This window comes from Mercenaria mercenaria, chromosome 9, assembly GCF_021730395.1.
Source record: "Mercenaria mercenaria strain notata chromosome 9, MADL_Memer_1, whole genome shotgun sequence".
In the NCBI taxonomy this organism is placed as follows: domain Eukaryota; kingdom Metazoa; phylum Mollusca; class Bivalvia; order Venerida; family Veneridae; genus Mercenaria; species Mercenaria mercenaria.
The window spans coordinates 60,410,842-60,433,369 of NC_069369.1; the positions used below are offsets into that span (position 1 = coordinate 60,410,842).

General features: G+C 35.7%; 1 protein-coding gene across 2 annotated transcripts; it reads left to right on the forward strand.

The window, feature by feature from the left end:
* The first annotated feature begins 919 nt into the window (after positions 1–919).
* On the forward strand, positions 920–22,301 carry LOC123547240 (uncharacterized). Of its 2 annotated transcripts, none has more exons than XM_045334187.2 (8): positions 920–1,054; positions 7,755–7,778; positions 8,056–8,163; positions 12,231–12,331; positions 12,760–12,874; positions 16,228–16,398; positions 17,752–17,918; positions 21,849–22,301. In XM_045334187.2, the coding sequence occupies exons 1-8, from the start codon at positions 988–990 to the stop codon at positions 21,945–21,947; spliced, it is 852 nt and encodes a 283-aa protein (XP_045190122.1). In that variant the 5' UTR covers positions 920–987; the 3' UTR covers positions 21,948–22,301. The 2 variants fall into 2 exon arrangements, with proteins under 2 accessions (XP_045190122.1, XP_045190121.1); XM_045334186.2 differs by lacking the exon at positions 920–1,054 and adding an exon at positions 4,801–4,935.
* The last annotated feature ends 227 nt before the right edge of the window (positions 22,302–22,528 follow it).

The following is a 22,528-nucleotide window of genomic DNA, read 5'->3' on the forward strand; positions in this document are numbered from 1 at the left end:
TACTTGTGGCATCCAGTTGGTACATTTCTCTTATTCAGTTTTCATAAAAACAACTTCGTAATAATACATTATGTTTAAAAGAATTTTATCCTTTGTTCTGATGTTATGAATAGAAAATAGTTTTTTTTCAATGTTTTTTTTTAATACATCATTCAAATTTTGTTACTAAATTTTCATTATGTTCACAGAAAACGTGAGTAACATTTCAATCTCCTGAACAATGTTTTGGACTCATACACAAGAGCTTACAGTTCAAGAGGATGGTCAGAATATGGCGGAAGTTGAAGCAGAACCATAAGTTTTTGCTAATAGTAAAAAGAAAGAATTATTTATAGCATGCAGAGAAAAGTCGTAATTACTAAAAAAAAATGGTAAAATTATATAAAATATCAAGACATTCATTTGTAAACATTGCACACAAACTCTGCAGCATTCTTTGTCTTAATACTAACAGACTATAGAGACAATATTGCTAAAGAAAAGAAAAACCTTTGGCCACAACGTGGACACAATTCATTCAGGAAATGTTAAATAAAATAAAAATCAACTTACGGGTCAAGAAACACCAGTTATTTGTTTGTTTGTTGGTGTTGTTTTGTTTTGTTTGTTTTTGTTTTGTTTTGTTTTTTTGTTTACAATTCCAACATTTTGTTTACAACGAAACATTTTGCTCACTTAATGTTTACAGCTTATCACTGTACGTCCTCACCCCTCCTTCCAAACCCCTTGAAAATGTATTTTACTTAGGTACACGAGCCCTTGAGCTAATATGTTACCAGTCTTATCGTTTCGTCGGCGACGGAGAAAGATGAGCCAACCGTTAACATAACAACGCTATACATAGTTCACACTTGTCCACAGAATGCTCCCCTAACTTTTTATATGATGTATGGTTTTTGAGTATTTGCGAAAGACCAGTTCACAGATATAAAAGTGTGTCAGTACTTTGGAAATTAGTTGTGCCCCGAGTTATTGAGGATAATCAAGATGTTGAGACTCACCATTTTACTGATTCTGCCGTTTCTTTGCTCCTGCTTCATCTTCAAAAGGGATCGTAAGTTGTCCTCTTTGTTTTTCATTTTAATAGACATTATTTAGATTTACAGTTGTGTTCTTGTATCTTTTCACATACATTTTAAAAACAAATAATAATGATTACTGTCATGATATGATTTCACTACTAGTAATTTAGAATACCAAGGGTATTTGTACGAGGGACGAGATGTCGAGCGCAATGATTTATAAATGGTATGTTCGAAATATAATATCGACAGGCCCGCGATATGCATGAGTTCTGCAGCGGAAATATTATTCCGCGAAAGAACGAGTGCATATTTCTTGATGCAAATCTAATAATCTTTTTATTACATACGCATCTACACTTAAAATTATTATATAAATGATTGAAATTTGTTATAAAGCCTGTGTAAAATTGAAAATATCATCGTTTAAGAAGTTTTAAACGTGACGGCATGCATGAAACTGACGTCACAAATGACGTCACACACCCGATTTGAAATTTGAACGTCAATATGGAAAAGTATTGACGTTTCAGGTTACATTGAAATTTAATGGAGATTTTAAATTAGTATGTAATAATAATCTTTATTTGAGTCTCATATCAATGTACATACGGTATATTATACAAAGTTATAAACAAAAGCAATATAAAAGTGCATCGCCACTCATGTAATGAGTTATAAGAGACCTTTGGTACACTTAACATTACGTAATAGCAAAGAAGTAGACGCTTATCCATATTTTAAGAGGATATTAAAATGAGCGATTAAAACACTGATATTTGAAAAAGGCACTATTGCGCAGATTTAAAAAAAACACGGTTAGATCAGAAATTCCATAATGTAGAATTTGATTAAACCCTGACTTTTTGTAGTACTTAACAATCTGGATTTAACATATATCTATTTGTTGAGTGTTTTAACCAGTCCTTTGGCAACTGGCTATAGCTCTAAATCAACTACAATGTTTCAACCTCGCATCGTTTGAGTTTTCCTTCTATTTCTATGTGACCGCATCACAGAAATATTCTGGACGTGTAAAAAAATAGTCCCATATTTATTTTTTATAATCTTGCCTGGTATTGTGTGAGTGTTTGAGCAACTGAGGACTACTGTTTTAAACAGCAAAAACAAGCAGCAACGGATTCTAGAATAATTATGAACTTTATATTCACATTCAAAATATGCGGAATCGCTCCGCTCTAGGGTTAGGGTTAGGGTTTAGGGTTAAGGTAGAAATTGGCCCCACCCTGGGACAAACTTAGTTTTACATAGAGTTGTATAGGGAAAACCTTAAAAAATCTTCTCATCTTGAACCACAATGCACAGAGCTTAGATATTTGGCATGTAGCATTGTCTAGTGGATCAGTCCTTTAAGGGCTTTGATTTTTTTTTTTTTTTTTTTTTGGCGATTAACGTCGCACCGACACAATTGCATGTCACTTGGCGACTTTCCAGCATTGATGGTGGAGGAAGACCCCAGGTGCTACTTCGTGCATTATTTTATTACGGGCGGGCACCTGGGTAGAACCATCGACCTTCCGTAAGCCAGATGGAAATCTTCCTCACATGTAAAACTCAACGCTCCAAGGCCCGAACCCACATCGGTGAGTGGCAAGTGATTTGAAGTTAGTGACCTTAACCACTCGTCCAAGGAGGCCCCATTTAGTTGTTTAGAGTACGCGTTGGGGGCGAATAGCCACAATGTATGTCATATGAAATAAATGTGTTTTGAAATTTCTTACTTAGGAAAAAACTTTGGTTAAAACTTGTGAACTTTTGTGAAACATGTCCTTGTCTCAAACTGGTCCATTGTTGCACATTTTTGACGTAAAAGATCTTTAAACATGCTGAAGTGTCACAGTTGTTACCTAACGCACGCTATCCATGGGTAACTTGTGGTAAAGTGAACTTTTTTATAAGCATAAAGCCGAGCATTGTGACATTAATTTTGGAAAGCTCAGCGGTTATTCAGTGCTGATAACCTGAGTAAATATTATTATACAAAGTTGTTTCGCCAGTTTAAAATACACGGAGATTCAAAGTATACCACATATGCCGCTCGCGAAAAGAATGTTTGTTGCGTAAACATAAAAACAAAGAAACAAACACAATTATCAATTAACATAAAAATAACGCGCAAAATCATATGATATTATAATAATACGAAGTAACGTCGCCTCTTGCCCTCTGCCGATCAAACTTTATTTACAGGTTATTATACAGGGCTGGTGTGCCTAACGGCGTTATTGGCATACTAGGAGAGGTGCTGGTCCGATGGCTAATACCGGTCTGGTATGCCAATATCGCCTTAAGGCAAACTAGCCCTGCTTTATAACCTTTTTATTGATATGTTTCACTCTGCTGTTAAAGTGAAAACGAGATCTAAATGATTTATAAATTAATTTTCCACAGCGTCATTGAATTTTCACGTAATGCGCGGGAAAGTCAACGTTGTCTGATGACGCTGACGTCATTTCCTTTTAAGCATTTGTTTTAAATTCATGCATTCGAGGGCCGTAGTTTCTTGTGTTTACATCTACATCATTCACCCAACCGTCGATTTCCGACTATCACTTGGCGGTGTCAACCTGATTCAACCACACTAGAAGAGGAAGCTAGCGAAATTATGTTCATTTACCATGCATTTTGTTTATAAAATAAATGTTAAGTTGTATATACTTGACATTGTGTCAGTAAAAGTATAAAATCTGGATGTTTTGCGCAGCCGGAAGTGTGTCTGATATGGCCGGAAGTGTGCCTGATATCGATATCAGGCACACCAGCTCACACGAAAACTAATATCGGCCTCACGCTGCTCATATACGTTTGAATTCAATGCAAATTTGTTACTATATTTAGTAACGTATGCAATAAACTCGGTGACGTTACTTTTGGAGCAGCCCTCGTATGTACTGTAAGCTAGCCGAGTATTATGCAGAATTTAAAAAATAGTCGAGTAAGCTGTCATTAAACACCTGTTGTTATTCATCATCTGATGATCAAGTACCGTTCCAATTAAAGTTCTATTTACCATAATGTCGGATATGATAACGATTCTGCAACGAGGCTAACAACCCAAAAATGCTGTCAACTTAAATTACAGAGTACTTGTAAAAAGTTAGGGTACAGGAAAATTTCATTAAGTAAAACGAAAACATTTTAAGCCTTCAATAAAAAACTAAACACGTTAGCATTGATAAAATACATGTTTTATTTAATAAAAAACAGTGTTCCTGTCGATCTCCGGATTCCGGAAATGCATGAAAACAATCCAAATGAGCGTATGAATCCCTTTTTACCCAGCATTTCCGCAACTGAAGGCCAGCAACCAAGGTGAAAAATTGCAATGAATTAGAATTCTGGATATCAGTTCACGTTAGAATGCTATGATAGTATTCTGTCGAAAATTAATCGACCATTCATCTATTCATTTTAGTTTAGAAAAGTTTGACAAGTTTAAAAAGTCGCTAAAGCCTTAAAATTTTATTCATTTTGGCGGAAAAATACATCTTAATTGAAATTGTGTATATGTCCAGGAACTAAGTGTAAACTAAAGTGTTGTTTTTGTTATTATTGCTGTTATTATTTTTGTTGTTGTTGTTGATACTGCTCAGGTGTTGTAGTAGAGGGATGGAAGAGTGGAGTGGGTTGAGTTAATAGCTATTCTAATGATATTATCCATCTATCACTATTGCCAGAAATAATGTTCCTCGAACTTTTTATATGCTGTATAGTTTTGCAACCTCGTAAAAAAAAAAAAATTTAAAAACAACGTTTTGAACAGATATATAAGTGAGTGAGTACTTTGGAAATTAGTTTTACACGGGCTAGCGAATGACAATCAAGATGTTAAAGGCTACAATTTTACTGAGTTTGCCGTTGTTTGGCGCTTGTCTCTTCCTTAGCAGAAATCGTAAGTTGTCGTCTTCTTATAGTTTAGCTATTTTCTTGTATTCTTACAGAAACACAATTTTATAAAACGGGTGTCGGACTGGCTTATTCGAACAGCCGAGGGTGTCAGATTTAAATACCTTAAACTTGTGTTAACAGTCATATCTACGTATAGCTAAAATAAGCTTCGTGGTAATAATTTAACCATTTAATCAAGATGATTTTTATAAGAACCATTTAATTTGTCATAGAAAGGAGTTTTATTTGCAAGAAATAGTTTCAAAAAAAGGTTAAAGAAAAAAGGCCAATGTGATTATTGGTACTATTTATTCATAAAAAAACCCGCCTTCCACAGAAAATCAATAGTCACGCGTAAAAAAAACATATTGTAATCTTTATATCACTTTACTTATAGATGTTCCTATCTGTTTTAAAACTTGATATTACGATATTGTGCATCTTGAGACGTGCCTTGAAACAAGATCTATTCAGTTTATTTGAATTGAAAAAAAAAATTGAATTGAATCAGGCGTGCCCTTTAACTTAAAACAAGTTCTATTCAGTCGTACCCTTAAACATAAACAAGTTATATTCAGGCAGGCCCTTTAACTTAAACAAGTTATATTCAGGCGTGCACGTTAACTTAGACCTGTTCTCTATTCAGGCAAATACCCTGCCAGCAAACCCATATCTAGCCAATATTGGACCTACATCATTTATATATCGGTTATATACCGCTAAAATAAGTGGTCCGATCTCAACAGCATTTATCTGATCTGGACCATTGTCTTTTTTTCTAATTATAAACTGAAATAAAAACATAAAACGGTTAGGCAGTATAACAAAAGTAAATTGATACGATTCATGTTTTTGTATCAAGCAGATATCTGGCCTTTGTCGGACCAGTCTCACTTACCGACATCTATCCGATATGGGCATTCTCGCTGGGTATAGTTATTGGGCACAGATATCACCATATTAACATTGTATACATACACGAAAAATGAGCCGTGCCATGAGAAAACCGACATAGTGGCTTTGCGACCAGCATGGATCCAGACAAGCATGCGCGGATGCTGGGATCCAGACCAGCCTGCGCATCCGCGCAGTCTGGTCAGGATCCATGCTTTCTCTGGATCCATGCTGGTCGCAAAGTCACTATGTTGGTTTTCCTATGGCACGGCTCAAATATACTTTTAATTAAGAAGGATATCGGATTAGTTTCCTCTCCCGACAGGACATTTTTTCGGCGAACGCTGTCTAAGAACGAATTCGTTACCTATGCCACGTGACTTCAGTTTGCAAATCAAACTACTTGATAACGCATTATAGATAATTTATCAAAATGGAAGATATATGCAACACTCTGCCTGATTGGACGAGAGTGTCAATTTCTTTCACTCTGTTGATTGTGCTACGCTGAGTGAAATGTAGACAAAGCGTTTATCCTAAACGACGCTGTTCACAGTTTTAAAGCTAACTTTGGCTCAGTATATTTAGCAAGAATATTGATATATCTCAAAATGATAAGTAAGTTTAATAAATATGATAAAAGCCTGTTCAAATACCAACATATATCAAATTAAAGAAAGAGCTGAATACGGTCTGCGTATCACATGAATAAGGGTGTGATAAGAGTCTTTTATGTAGAGAAGTGCTTTTTAAAAGATTTTCCTTGTTACAATTGTCGTCTGTATATGAAAAGGTTTCTTGCTTTTGTGACTTACTCAGATTGCATATTAAAATGAATACTTGTTTGCTTCGATATATTTGTTATAAATTATTTAACTGATTTATTATATATGAATATTTTCTTTAGTATGGTATGCAACTATTGAACTCAGTTGAAATCTGTTTTATTATGTATATGCTATATAATGACTAAATCTCATTACACTGAAATGAAGGTACGCTGCATACAGTTTATCTATGTGATATGACTACGGTCAAACTTTGCTTATGAAACAGAAATATTGAAATAATTACAATTGTATGTTTTGCTTGACCTTCACTTTTTTATAGGTGTGACGTCATTGTCCAAAGATTCATGAATAGCGAATATGCTGTTTGTTAAAGCGATCAGTTGGCCTATTTTAGAAATAAATAAAAATAATAAATAAAAAAAATCCTTTAATTGATTTTTCTCATGTATTCTAATCAAACTTGATTTGTAGCATCTTTATTAGGCCCGCAGCCAACTTTGTTCAGCTGGGACATTTGACCCCTTTTAGGGGCTGCTAGAGCTAAAACTAGAAATGCCTTTATACAGCGTCTCATGAACAGCTTGGTGGATCTTGTCATACTTGGTCTGGAGCATCATTATAAGGTCCTCTTCCAAATTTATTTATATAGGAACTTGGGCCCTATTAGGGACCACTATAGCTAAAAGTAGATATGCCTTTCTTCGCATTAACCACTAAAATGTAATGGATTTTTATCAAACTCGATGTGTAACAATATCGTAAGGTCTCCTGCTATTTTGTTACAAATGGGGATAGAGACCAATTTAGCTAAAGATATAAACACGTTTAATGACCTCTTCTCATGAACCGCTTCATGAATCTTCATCAAACTACTGCTGTAATTATTCGTCTAAGGATAAACGAAACAAAATTGCAACCCTACGAAACCTTTGCGAAAAATTAAAAGAGAACCATTTAAATTGTTAAAGTGCGGTGTTTAGTTTTGCAATTTGAAAAATGTTAGATGAAATATGAATGTTAGATGAAAAATTCATAAACTTCTTTCCTTATTACAATTCACCGACCATCATTTTTAAAGATATTTCTTGTATATAGGTTAACATAATTTATGATATTCCGTACACCTTTATATTTTCAGAAGCAGACTGGAACGGCCTAAAAGGTACGTAATTTGCTAAATATGATCTGTATGCTGGAAACTTGAAGTTTATTCAAACTGACGATAGATAATTGATTGCTAGATGTTGTTGTTGTTGCTTATTGTTTTGTTTCGCTCATTTAATTATTTTATAGAAAGTAACTTACAAATTGACGATTTCAGTAAAAAAATCCGTGATTGGTTTTTTCCCCATATTTTATGGGGAAGGGGGGCTGGTTTGTTTTATTTAAGCCTGACTACATAAATACCACGTTCTAATGATTTGCGTTTTAAATTGCAGTGACGTGGGGTTTAAACCCATTCAGTGCTTTCAACAGCGTACCAAGAACTCGTGCAGAAGCTCTGTCAGACGGGTGGGCGTCACTGAGTCCAGGTACTGGATGCAATGGTAAGTTGTTTCTAATCAGTCTTATTTCATTATATAGGTGTTATCTTAGTACATTATGCAGGACTAAGTCTGTTTAAGTATATTGTGTAAGTGTTTATCGGTTTTCGTACAATATGCAATGGTGTTGATCAATCTTAGTAAACTATGCGAGTGTTCATCAATCAAAGTGCAGTATGCATATGTTTATAGGTATGATTGTAGTATGCATGTGTTTATCAGTCTGAGTGCAGTATGCATGTGTTTATCAGTCTTAGTGCAATATGCAGGTGTTTATCAGTCTGAGTGCATTATGCATGTGTTTATCAGTCTGAGTGCAGTATACATGTGTTTATCAGTCTCAGTGCAGTATGCATGTGTTTATTCGTCTAAGTGCAGTATGCAGGTGTTTATCAGTCTGAGTGCAGTATTCATATGTTTATAGGTATGAGTGCTGTATGCATATGTTTATTAGTCTGAGTGCAATATACATGTGTTTATCAGTCTGAGTGCAGTATGCAGATGTTTATCAATGTGAGTACAATATGCATGTGTTGATCAGTCTGAGTGCAGTATGCAGGTGTTTATCAGTGTTAATGCAGTGTACGCGTTTATCAGTCAGAGTGCAGCATGCATGTTTTTAGCAGTCTGAATGCAGCATGCATGTTTTTATCAGTCTCAATGCACTATGCAGGTTTTATCAGTCTGAGTGCAGTATGCATGTGTTTATCAGTCTGAGTGCAGCATGCATGTTTTTATCAGTCTGAGTGCAGTATGCAGGTGTTTATCAATCTGAGTGCAGTATGCATGTGTTTATCAGTCTGGGTGCAGTAGGCCTATGCATGTGTGAACCATTCTGAATGCAACATACACTCACTTGTTTATCAGTCTAAGTCAAAACTTGTGCAATATGTGGGTGCCTATCAGTATGTGTGCAGTATGTGTGCAGTATGTGGGTGTATATCAGTCTAAGAATATCATATTTAAGTATATTATGCAGAGGGTTATCAACCGTTACATTATGCATGTGTTATCAGACTTAGTATATTATGCAGGCGGTTATATGTCTTAGTATAATATAATACAGGTATTTATAAGTCTGAGTACATTATGCATATATTCTTTTTAGTCTGGATGCGTTATGCGGGTGTTTATCAGTTTCAGTACATTATGCAGATGTTTATCAGTTTATATCAGTTTCAGTCGAAGGTGGTTATCAGTCCGAGTACATTAAGCGGGTGTTTATCACTTTCAGTATATTATGCAGGTGTTTATCAGTTTCAGTAAATCTCACAGGTGGCTATCAGCTAATTACATTAGTTAGTTAATCAGGTGTTTATCAGTCTCTGTGCATAATATGGATGATTATCAGTCTTCTTAAAATATATAAGTATCAAAAAAAAAAGGTTAAATAAACGATTTTTCGGCGTTAGCTGAATAACATGGTTTTTGACCTAGATTCTGTAGTAATCTGGACACGGAACATGTGCGCGCTGAGAAGATAAACCATTTATTAAGTCTTAAATGACATTGATTATCAGAAGGCACATATTAAATGGAACATATTTAGTAGTTTTGTTACCCTAAACTAAACTGATATATTCAAATTTAAAGTTTTTAGTAATTTATCACCGCTGCAGAAATCGAAGTAAACTTCTTCCCCCGTTGCGTACCTCGCTTATAGATGAATGAGTTGTGGCTGGTCGGTGTACCCGCGGTGTCGGACTGTACGCGGTTTCGCACATACGGCAAATTCATGTTCTTCGTGAAAATAAAGCAGAAAATTTAACAATTCTTTGTTATTATTTCACGAAACTGAGTTATTCCCTACATAATTTGACACCAGGGGTCTTTCCACACTGAAGCCTCGCTCTGGCAAGGCTTTAGCCTTTTCCAGCCCAACTAATTGTACGCTGGTCGACATATTGTGCTAGTGGGTTACTTATGGGGGATTCTGACCCAACACGAAATTATTTCAGAATCAGCCCTGGACGTCAAATCATGTTGACCTTCTATCACTAAAAGGATACCTCTTGATCATTTAAATTTGCTGCCTAGTTGAACTATTGCAAATGAATAATGTGTCCGTATATGCATATCCAAATCTTTCCTGTATGTACATCCTGTTTAATTCTGAATTTTTCATGCGCCAAACATTATTACCTCTACGCCGTTTGTCTTTTTAAAGACATTTCTTGTTTTACTTCTGCTCAAATTTGACTTGCCTGTGTTGACATTAAGAGTTAGGTCCATGTTTCCGAGAAAAAGTTTGAACATCACCAAATAATAGAAAGAAAGAATTGTTTTATATGAAAATTAAACAGCATATAAAACATTTATATTATTCTACAAAACCATTGTCAATTTACTCATACATTATTGAATTCTGGAAAGGGACTGCATGAAGGGGCCACGCTTCTGGAAAGTTCAACGCCTTTAAAAACTCACCATTTTTAAAAACCTGTTACATGTCTTCGTTTTGATGCATTTGCAACAATGTCCCAGTGCTTAAGCTTTACATAACTAGGTTAAACATCGTTTTTGACAATTGTTTACCTTTATTTCCTTACAAATGGCATTCTTTTTAAAAAGGGGGAATAACTCTTTTAGAATATTTTAAATATCCAATTCTACGGGACAGAACGGTAAAAATGTATTGGACAGATAGGTTGTTTGTAAAGATGTTGTTCGTTTATTAAACAATTCAGTGCTAAACCTTAATATGATAGCGGTGCAGGGTACATTACTCTGTCTTGAATATTCCTTTTGTACTTCGGTTTGCAGACTTCAGTGAAACTTGACTTAATTGTAGGAAGATCTGAACGTAATTTAATACGGCAATCTGACTAAAGTTCTTGATCTTCTTAACGAAGATCTGAGGATGACCCATTCTTGCACACCGGACTGGCGTTTCCGGTGATTTTACCCATGCCGGCAAAACCCCTCTGGCACCCCCCATGCCAGATGACTCTCGTGCTGTTAATAACAACTAGTGGTTCATGCACTGATAATAATAATAATTATATTGTTTATGTAAAAATACGAAAAATGCAGGTACCTTGATAGTTTCTCTCCGTTCCTTATAGTATATTTCTCGATTCAAAATACGTTAGTTTACCATAAGAACATAACGTTACGCTACAAACGATAAAACTTAAGTGGAACTTTGTTATTGCGCGTAACGCAAAACATAATGAGGTCACTTCTGCTTACGGACGTTAATTTCCCGCGCTCTACTATAAGAAAGAGTGCTACAAAGAAAGTATTTCTACTTGTTATTTGTGAAATACGGTATGCAAGAAAAATAATCTGCCAGAATTCAATGCTAACATGTATACGATATGCAATATCAGTCATGTGTTTACGAATCGGATAGAAATATCCGTCCCGAGGGCACCTGCGCATTGGGCGGTAATGAGGCTTGCAGAATTACCGCCCATGCGCAGGTCGCCGAGGGACAGATATTATTATTCACATTCATCTTTCTGTATAAAAAGATTTCCGATATTGCTATTTTTATTTTGGCAAATCTATTTTTATTTGAACCAATCCATTTTTATTTGAACCAATCAGACGACTCGTTTCAACAAGCATTTGGCTGAATGATCAAAATAGCGTCGAATGTCAAAGTGTGAGAAATATGTGCAATCAGTCCAGGGCTCGAACCCGGGATTCCTCGCTTACAGGGCGAGTGCTCTACCGATTGAGATAACCGGCTGCCTGACATATGATTCCTCTCAAAACACGAGGGCGCAGTCATGATGTGGTCGTCAATGAAAAACCCAGGCTAAATATAGATTTTTAAACTTCTACTTTCACTTTCAAAATGTTGAAAGCAAGGCTCTGATTGGCTAGCGGAAGGGTAGTCAGAACGAGGCTATCAATAGCACGTCTTCAGATCCAAAGCGTAGCGTTGATCGGAGATGTACTTTAGTCAGATTGTTTAATACGGTATAGTCGAATTCTTTGGTCTACAGATAATGAAAGACGAAGTACATATTGTAAGATCTTTTACTACACCTGAACACTTATTCATTTTATCTCCTCATATTTCTCAATACAAATCTAATAACCTATAATTACCCGTGCAGATAACCCAAAGTTTAAAGGAGAACGTTATATCAAGGACCGTGACATGGGAGTGATTCTAATATTCGATGCTAACGGTTATATCGCTGGAATCCAAATTGGAGTAAGTATGGACACCATATTGTTTTAATCTCACTGATAGTAAATGTATATTTGTAATGTTATTATAGAAATACATGTAATATATGCAATAAAATATGTGTAAACTGTAAGAGTAAGTATGTTTTGGGTAGTTTAAATGTGTTATCCATATATATTCAGGGAAATAGTGTTCTAATGTTGGCAGCCAGTGCTTACTTTTAGTCGAACATTTTTTTTAAATGGAACGCCCATACGCTGTTTATTTTTGTATGCATATGATATAAAAGAGAAAGCATTGATACTGATATACCTTTGAAACAAAATGATAGGCAAATGTTTTCATTGATCCGTATTTAGAAATCAGCGCACTTCTATGAAATATTTGTTGCCAAAATGTCACCTTTTTTAGATGAAGTCTTAAAAAGGTTCATTGAATAACGTTTTTTACAGTTCCCGGAGAGTTTCAGTCCAAATCCTCACAATTATCCATTTCCTCCACTAAAGAATAGAGCGGTTATTCTAGATAATGGCAACTACTATGTCACAGCTTACTTTGTTGACCCAGGTAAGAACCACGCTGCCAATTTGATTTTCCAAAAGGAAGTTGTCATTAATTAAATATCATTATGTATACAATGGATTTTATCACACTATTACCACACTGCGTGTAAGGAACGAGTCTACAAAGGAAATTGGGACTTTATGCGCAGGAAATGTAGGTTTTGTTTTCTTTATTTATTAATTTTGTTGGGTTTAACGTCGAACCGACACAATTATAGGTCATATGGCGACTTTTCAACTTTGATGGTGGAGGAAGACCTCAAGTGCCCCTCCGTGCATTATTTCATCACGAGAGCGGGCACCCGGGTAGAACCACCGACCTTCCGTAAGTCAGCTGGATGGCTTCCTCACATGAAGAATTCAACGCCCCGAGTGAGGTGTCATGCGGTGACATTAGTGTTTAAGACTTTCAAATAATTTGTTTTAAAAAAATGTTTAAAAATGGTTGTATATGTAAAAACTCGAACTTTGTCAATAATTTTAAAAGAACAAAAAGAATTTACATGCTGTCATTATAAAAATGTTTTATTTCTTACTAAACATTGATAAGATCTTGCAGTGTCAAACTAATTGCTAATATACGTCTGTTAATGGTCTTATTGCATTTTATTATATAATCTTAATATCTGTTTATGAGATAGTAATCTTTTGACACGCAAGGACAGAGGTAACTTGTCACGTGAAATCTCACTAGGTATCGCGGTATGCGAGATTTGTTGCTAGGGGACATGTAGGATTCCTGCAGTATCATTGGTTAATTTTATTGTTGTCATGAACCTCATAAAAAGTGAATGATAAAAGAAAATCAGGAGAATTTTACCTACGAAATAAGAAGGACATATACTTCTGTGTTTCATGTCGAGATATCCGACTAGATAATTACAAAGTTTTTATTAATGTTTGTCGTGTGTTTAGAAATTGTTGTTGTTATGTGGACATCCATATATTGTTGTTGAAAATTAAATAAAAGAAGAAACAGAATCTGGATTTTGCTAATTCCCTCAATCAAGCGGACTCGAAACAAATAAATAATAATAATAATAAAAAAAGACTGACTTTGAGCTGAAATATTCCCTTAAAGAAACTTAACGTTTCCACGCGCAGCGTAACACTTGGTGCTAGAAACCTGGTACAAGGTGCTTCTATGTTCACTTGACTTTCTTGGTACCATCACAAAAGCGAGTGCATCTACACGTAAAAGATTGGAACTTGTGAATTCACAAAATAGGTGGATATAATTTTATTTGAAAAGATGAATATTTGTGGACGTAAACCGGACTTCCGAGAACAAAACAAATGGACATACTGGAATAACAATGCCAAAAACTGTGTAACTTGTACGCGATGTGGACTTACACACAAATATGAGAAGTGCCGCGCACTGTCCGCTATGTGCAATAAATGTTTGAAACAAGGACATTTCGCTAGAACCTGCTCGGCAAAAAGAGTGCGAAATACCATCACAAAATCAACAAGACAGCAAGGACGAGACAGGCTACGAATGACAGAATTTGTGAACCGAAAATTAATGGAATTGGTATTTCCATTCCATGAGGAAGACGACATGTTCTTCGTAAGTTGTATTACGAATACATCCCTGATTGAACGTAATGGGTCGAGAAAACGACAATGTAATGCTCTGAATGCAATCATACTTGCTAAACAAACGCAGGAGGAACTGGACAAAGTAAGAAATTCCCTTGACGAGATCAACAGAGAAAAGGAGTTACTCATCACGGAAAATGAGAAGCTGAGGAATGCTACAGCTGAGATGGAGTCCAGTGTAGCAGAATTAAAATTGGAACTGGCGTCTCGACGAAACGAGTCTCAGAAAGAAGACATCGAGGCGGTCAGACAATCATATAAGAAACAAGATGAGAATTTAGAGACACTCCTTCTCTGGTTACACGAAGATACTGGGAATCTCTTCATAGGATCGGCCAGTGAGCAACTTATGCAGTATTTCTACCATTACATATCCGTAAGACGGAATCACGAAGAACAGTTGAAGAAATTGACAGAAACTGTGTCCGAGTTAGCAAAGAATATGAACGGTGTAAATGACCGAAACTGTAATACAAACAATGGCAGAAGTACTGGCAAACAATGGAATTACAATAAAAGAGGACGAGGTTATTTCAGGAGATAACAAATAGTGATAATTGGTGCGTCGACTTAAAATTACAAAGACTGGAATTTATAGTTCAAATGTATAAAAGATCTTCCTTTTTGATAGCGGTGTTAAGATTAAAAAAACTGATAATTTCTAAAAATATTATAATAAACATACGTATATTTTTTATATTTCATTTCACGGGAGTGAAAATAAAAATAGACGCGGGGGTGATGTCATGCGGTGACATTAGTGTTTAAGACTTTCAAATAATTTGTTTTAAAAAAATGTTTAAAAATGGTTGTATATGTAAAAACTCGAACTTTGTCAATAATTTTAAAAGAACAAAAAGAATTTACATGCTGTCATTATAAAAATGTTTTATTTCTTACTAAACATTGATAAGATCTTGCAGTGTCAAACTAATTGCTAATATACGTCTGTTAATGGTCTTATTGCATTTTATTATATAATCTTAATATCTGTTTATGAGATAGTAATCTTTTGACACGCAAGGACAGAGGTAACTTGTCACGTGAAATCTCACTAGGTATCGCGGTATGCGAGATTTGTTGCTAGGGGACATGTAGGGTTCCTGCAGTATCATTGGTTAATTTTATTGTTGTCATGAACCTCATAAAAAGTGAATGATAAAAGAAAATCAGGAGAATTTTACCTACGAAATAAGAAGGACATATACTTCTGTGTTTCATGTCGAGATATCCGACTAGATAATTACAAAGTTTTTATTAATGTTTGTCGTGTGTTTAGAAATTGTTGTTGTTATGTGGACATCCATATATTGTTGTTGAAAATTAAATAAAAGAAGAAACAGAATCTGGATTTTGCTAATTCCCTCAATCAAGCGGACTCGAAACAAATAAATAATAATAATAATAAAAAAAGACTGACTTTGAGCTGAAATATTCCCTTAAAGAAACTTAACGTTTCCACGCGCAGCGTAACAGAGGCTCAAACCCACATCGATGAGGGGCAAGTGATTTGAAGTCAGCGACCCTAACCACTCGGCCACGGAGGCCCCCTGTCACAAGTATTACTTAACATTCACACAGAAGAACTTGACCTGTTAAAAAGATGGTACCGGTAATACGTTTATCTTTTGTTTTTAACTTATGTCGAATTCCATCTGTAAAAAAAACATAAATCTGCAAAGTAATGTTTCATGTTTATGTTAGTGCGAATATTGTAACGAGTCTAAATTCGGATCGGTTTACATTTTTCAGCGACTATTTGTCAAGGCCGAACTGCTGACCAATTTAAACAGCAAGGAACTGGAACTGGTTTGTGGATACAAAACGGCACGGACCCTGTAGCTCATTCTATTACCATTCCCAAAACTAAAGCTGGCGCTGACAAAAGCATGTGGACCGAAGGCGCATGCTTTTATACCATGGGTAAGTGCAAAGCCGTTTAATATATGGTCAAGAAGCTCAGTATGCCTCTCGACCCCCCTCACCCCCCAATTCATAACAGTCAGTTAGTTAGCCATGTGTTTTTTATTGTTCTGGTCCAACACCGTTTCCAGCATAACATTTGACCTACCAGTATGCCTTACCACTGCTATATTCTACTCCGCAAGTAAAAAACAACTTCCCAACCTGAACTAAAAGAATAGGAAAGCGCCGTGTAAATTTCAGAGTTCCCAGAGATTACGAGATACAAAATGCTCTGACATTACCTAGACAGAAAGCAAGAATTGTTTTCCCTGACAAGAATATCGCGTTCTCAAGTCACGTAAATAATTACTTTCCTCTTGCATTAATATCAATTATTGGGGTTTGTAAGTGACCATCCGTGGAAATATGTGGGGTCAGTATGATATAAGTGGGGCGATGCGCTAGCCGACCATGTGACCACCTTTTAACCAATTGAAATTCTAGAAAAGCAGTAATGGCTATAAGACAAGGTACAAGGTAGAGTTTTTCATATATAGCTAACTTTCAACATTTGCTATTTGACTGGCCGATGCTGTTAATCAAAGTCATTTTAAGAAACGAATTTCAAAATGTTAACTTTCATCCATCACTACAGCCAGTTTGTTAAAAAAAACTGATCACTGACTGTCAGTCTTTAAGCAGCCAGATGAAATAAAATTCCTAGATCTTTTCCCCAGTTTCCCTAATAAATCACTGATATTGATTTTTTTTTTCAAATTTCCCTGACTTTACCCTGACGAGAAGAAACTCTGTTTTGCCTCATACAGGGGTCTAATTTGGAATCTCTGGCTTTTTACTCAAATGTTTTCTTCTGGCTGGGTGCATATGCATTAATTGATTTAAACCGGGATTGTGCATCCATGAAGACAAGTGTAGCCAGTTTTGTTTGTTACAAGCAGGAAGTATAAATGAGCCACATCATGAGAAAACCAACATAGTGGGTTTGCGACCAGCAGGGATCCAGACCAGCCTGCGCATCCGCGCAGTCTGGTCAGGATCCATGCTGTTCGCTAACAGTTTCTATAATTGCAATAGGCTTTGAAATCGAACAGCATGGATCCTGACCAGACTGCGCTGATGCACAGGCTGGTCTGGATCCATGCTGGTCGCAAACCCACTATGTTGGTTTTATCATGGCACGGCTCAAATGTATATGGAACTGCTTAGATATAACATGTATACCTTTTAATATAAATTGAATCAGTAGAAAAAAATAATCTAGCATTTTACCGTTCTGACAAAAACATGCACGTGTTTTTAAAGTTAACTTTACTAGAACTAGTTATGCAGTTCTAATTTACTTTTAAACAGGTCTCCATTACTGGTATAACCTCTCGAAGGACATGTCGTGTGACAACCTCTACCCCGTGTTTCTCCTTTACAATGGTGGAGTGCTGAACGGCTTTGGATGGGCTATTGGGATGGACTTGAAAAGTTATTCAACCCGTATTGAGCATCCGCCACAATCTTCCTATGGGGTAAGCCTTTTCCATAGAAAACCATGCGGGCAATCAGTATAACTTACAGAGAAAATTTGACAGAATGTTTCGAAATGATCTTTCATAATAATCTTTTTTAGAACATCATTTTATTATCTATGTAGAATAGTTAACTTTCTCCATCAAAAACGATATACGAAAATCTTAATATTTAGATTCAGGTTTACATACATGAAAAGGAATAAAAATGAAAATTGAACAGCAAATAAAACATGTTTATTTAAACGAGGGTAATGTTACAAAACGCGTCCTGAATGACAAATAATGACTTTATTCTAACACGATATTTACTGATTATTACATACTCGTTTCTATTCCCCGTTAAGTTACACTGGTACCGGAAACGTCAACATTTTTCCATACACTGACGCCTAAATTTCATATCGGGTGCGTGACGTAATTCAGTGTGAGTTGTTGCACTATTTTTAACCAGGTTTTCAACGAAAACCTGAGTTATTATATTGGGGTATGTCGTTGGTCGGGCGGGCGGTCGGATGGGCGGGCGGCGGCGTCAAACTGGTGTTTCCGGTCAATAACTTTTGTTTCGGTAAAGATATTTGAATAAAACTTGGTATGTATATAGCTTATATCAAGACAAAGGCTGGGATTGATTTTGGGGTTTCTGGGGTCAAGGTCAAGGTCACTGTTACTTAAAATAGAAAAAGGGTTTCCGGTCAATAACTTTTGTTTCGGTAAAGATGTTTGAATAAAACTTGGTATGTATGTAGCTTATATCAAGACAAAGGCTAGGATTGATTTTGGGGTTTCTGGGGTCAAGGTCAAGGTCACTGTTACTTAAAATAGGAAAAGGGTTTCCGGTCAATAACTTAACTTAGGAATGAGCTATCATGATGAAACTTGGTGTATAGAAAACTTATATAAAGTTGTAGCTTGGGATTGATTTTGGGGTTTCTGGGATCAAGGTCAAGGTCATTGTTACTAAAAATAGGGTTAGGTTAGGGTTAGGGTTGTGCTTTAGGGTTAGGGTTAGGTTTGGTTTAGGGTTAAGGTTGTGCTTTAAAGTGGTGCACTGTGATTCAGTATACTTTTTTATTCTTATGAAAAGTGTTGAAAACCTTGTTTTGTGGCATTGCCGCGTTTCTTGTTTCTATTTAGTTCAGTATTGTCAATCCTTTTCAGGCTATTGAACATATTTATGATATTTCAAAATATTTATACGTGTAGATGCGTATGTAATAAAAAGGTTATTATCTTTGCATCGGGAAATATGCACTAGTTCTTTAGCGGAAGAATATTGCGCTCCTAAAATCGCGCAATATTTCCGCTGAAGAACTCGTGCATATTTCCCGATACAAAGCTAATATGAAATAAGGCAAAGCCTCAAAGCGAGCTCAAAGAAATCGGATTTAGCTAAAAATATTATGCATCATTTATTTGTCATAAAGAAACTATTCCCTACTCACAAAAATTCCGGAGAACCTATTCACTTGAAAAAGTCTACATTTAGTGTCACCATACCTGAAACAGTGAATATCATACGTTGCAAAAGTTATGGAAAGCCGGTGTCACGGTGACGTCATTACCGCGTTCCCGTTTCTTTCTGCTTATTAATGACCTTTTATTACATTTTCTGGCCGATGCTTGATCTTTTAAATGAAAATAATATTTTTTTCAAACAACTAGAAAGCATTCGTTCATTATTGTTGAGTGATGAATATTTTTTAGCAGTTGAATGAAGTTCTGTATTCACTCCGGAAAGAAGTACTTCCTGTGAGCACCTATCCGTTAGGGTGCGCTTTTTAAGAACTTCCGACGAAACTTTTCAAATCCATCACCAAGTGTGGAAGTATACTTGCGTTACCGTAAAGCTCGATTCTCGAGCAGGCCCTTCGGGCCTGCTCTTCGAGCTCGCTAATAACCTATAATTACCCTGTCACTTGCAGTATTTTCGACCCGATATCAGGGTGCCGTATATCTTTCTTGATATACCGTCAGTTGACACGTGACCAGTGATATACGGTCAGTTGATCATGTGACCTTATGATCGATATTGTTGTCATAAGAAATTTTGCATTGAAACCATCACCATTGTGTTGGAAATGTCCGAACTAAGAAAATGAGTGGTCAAATAATGAGTTTTCATTCAAAAACGAAGAAGTTATCGCGATTTTTAATTGTAACCACATTACTGTGTCGGTGATTACGTCATTATATAGGTGGCGTCATTACGAATATGACGTCATTAAAACGGTTGTCGCACACTTATTTTTGTAAAATAAATTGCCAGATATCGGAAAATGAAGTAATGACAAGATAAATAGAATAATAGGTTAGTGCCTAAGATGGAGAAAGTTTATCTGGCTCGGCTCCGGACGTTATCAGGTTCGCCTTCGGCTCACCCGATAACCTCCTCCACCTCGCCGGACAAACTTTCTCACCTACGGCACTAACCTATTATTCTCTATATAAATGATATAATTTGTTCTTTAGCCTGAGTAAAATTGAAAATATTGTGGTTAAAGAACTTTTAAACGTGACGGAATGCATGAAACTGACATCACAAATGACCTCACGCACCCGATATGAAATTTGAACGTCAATATGGAAAATTATTACACACCTAAAATTAGTTTCCATTGAGTTTCAATGGACCGCGATCGTGCAATGTTTTTCCATATTGACGTGGAGCGCTTTCATATCGGACGTGGAACGTTTTCTTAACGTTGTAATGGAAAGAATCGCATGGCGTCCACGCGCACGTTGCGACAACAAGTTGACGTCATTTTTGCGCAAAATATTACTGTGTGTCAGTTTGATTTGTTTATTACATTTTCGGAGAAATTCTTTTCGTATTTTCCTGTCTTTCGTTACAGAACGATAATTTAGACAAATTAATTATTTGATAGTGGGTGTGTAATAAAAAGGCTATCAACTTTATATGTGGATATATGCACTCGTTCTTTCGCAGATAGTATTGCGCTCCTATAGTCGCGCAATATTACCGCTGCAGAATTGACGTCGATGTCGTTTATGCTATAGGAGACGTTGGTCAAATTGACTTGTTTATATAGTAAAAGAAAGTAGAATTTTTGATGTTTCGACAGGAAAAGTTAACATGTGATAAAAAGAATATTAAATTTGTGACTTTCCAAATTGAATTTATTAAACTCGTTGAATAAAATTGATAAAATGCACGTTAGAGCCTCGCATTTTATTACTTTATTCAACTCGTTTAATAAATTCAGTATGAAAAGACGCTAATGTAATATCCTCTATTTATAAGTGAGTATGTAATAACAAAAGTTACTGTCCATATCTTTGGCGACATCCACCACATATTTGCCTGTTTTGTGTGTTTTTTTTCTTTCTTCGTTTATTGTAAAGCATATGGTGGAATATTTCTGCAAACGAGATAACTAGGTAGTATCATGATAATTTTGTAAACTTTCCTCGAAACGTGTGCATTTTTCTGAAAACATTTCAGCAATAAATGATAACTTCTAGATATTTCAATCTATTTCCTGAAAATGATTTAGCGCAAAATTTCGCGTTAATGCTTGTAACTGACACGAAATATTTGATAGCTATAACGATATTTTAAAATTTACAGCAAAATTGTCCCAATTTTCTGAAAACCTTTTCGCAGTGAATTATTTTTTCTAGATATGCTTCATATTAACAGGAAACTTTAGGCTATTAAGATAACTTTTCAGAAAAGTTCGAAATATCAAGATAATTTCTGACAATATCGAAATAACCATCTAGCTAATAAATGGCAGCAGTGGGCACTTACACGAATTGTATCGAGATTATAATGTAAATTCGTCTATTGAGATTTTTTTTCAGAAAACTTCGCTTTATCACGATATTTTGAAGTATCGCGATAACTATCTAGCTATCTCGTAGCAGAAATATGCCACCATAACTTAGCCTTTTTTCTAATTTCAGAATTTCATGAAACCGCCACCAGACTGTCTGAGTAACCTGGGAACAATGACAACTTTACATATATACCTGACAGACAGTGCAACCGCAGACACGTGCTAGCTCTGATATTTAGTATTGGCGGGAAACCAAGTTGCTGGAATCCAGTTCCCAATTTGAACAGACAAAAACATTGAAATGTTGTGTTTATCTATCTATCTTTGTGTCTGTTTATTTACACAGACTCACACCTTTCGAGGGGAATATGGGCATGAGAATTGGTGTAATAACATTTTTATAAAAGTTTTTCTAACGCAAAATAAAAGAAAGCATGATAAGTTTTTGAAGCAGGACGTATACGATAAAATTATGGTTATATCTTTTGTTATTTTGTAAATGGCCTGCTTACAAATTATTCACTCGAACATTCAAAATATCTTGGCACTCGAATAGACATAAATAAAATAAATAAAGTTACTGTTTTCTTATTTTGTTTGTGCCTGTCTCAGAATACCAATGAACTGCGGTTGCCTATACGAGCGACTCTTCCAGAAGAACGGTTTTCGAATTTTTGTTTTGGAAGGTACTAAAAGATACCGAAAAATGCTCCCAGTTTTTTTTATATGTAACATGAAAAGCGTATTACACCAGACCTCGATTTAGCCATATCCAAAGGACCGTCAGGTTCGAACCCAAGACTTTTC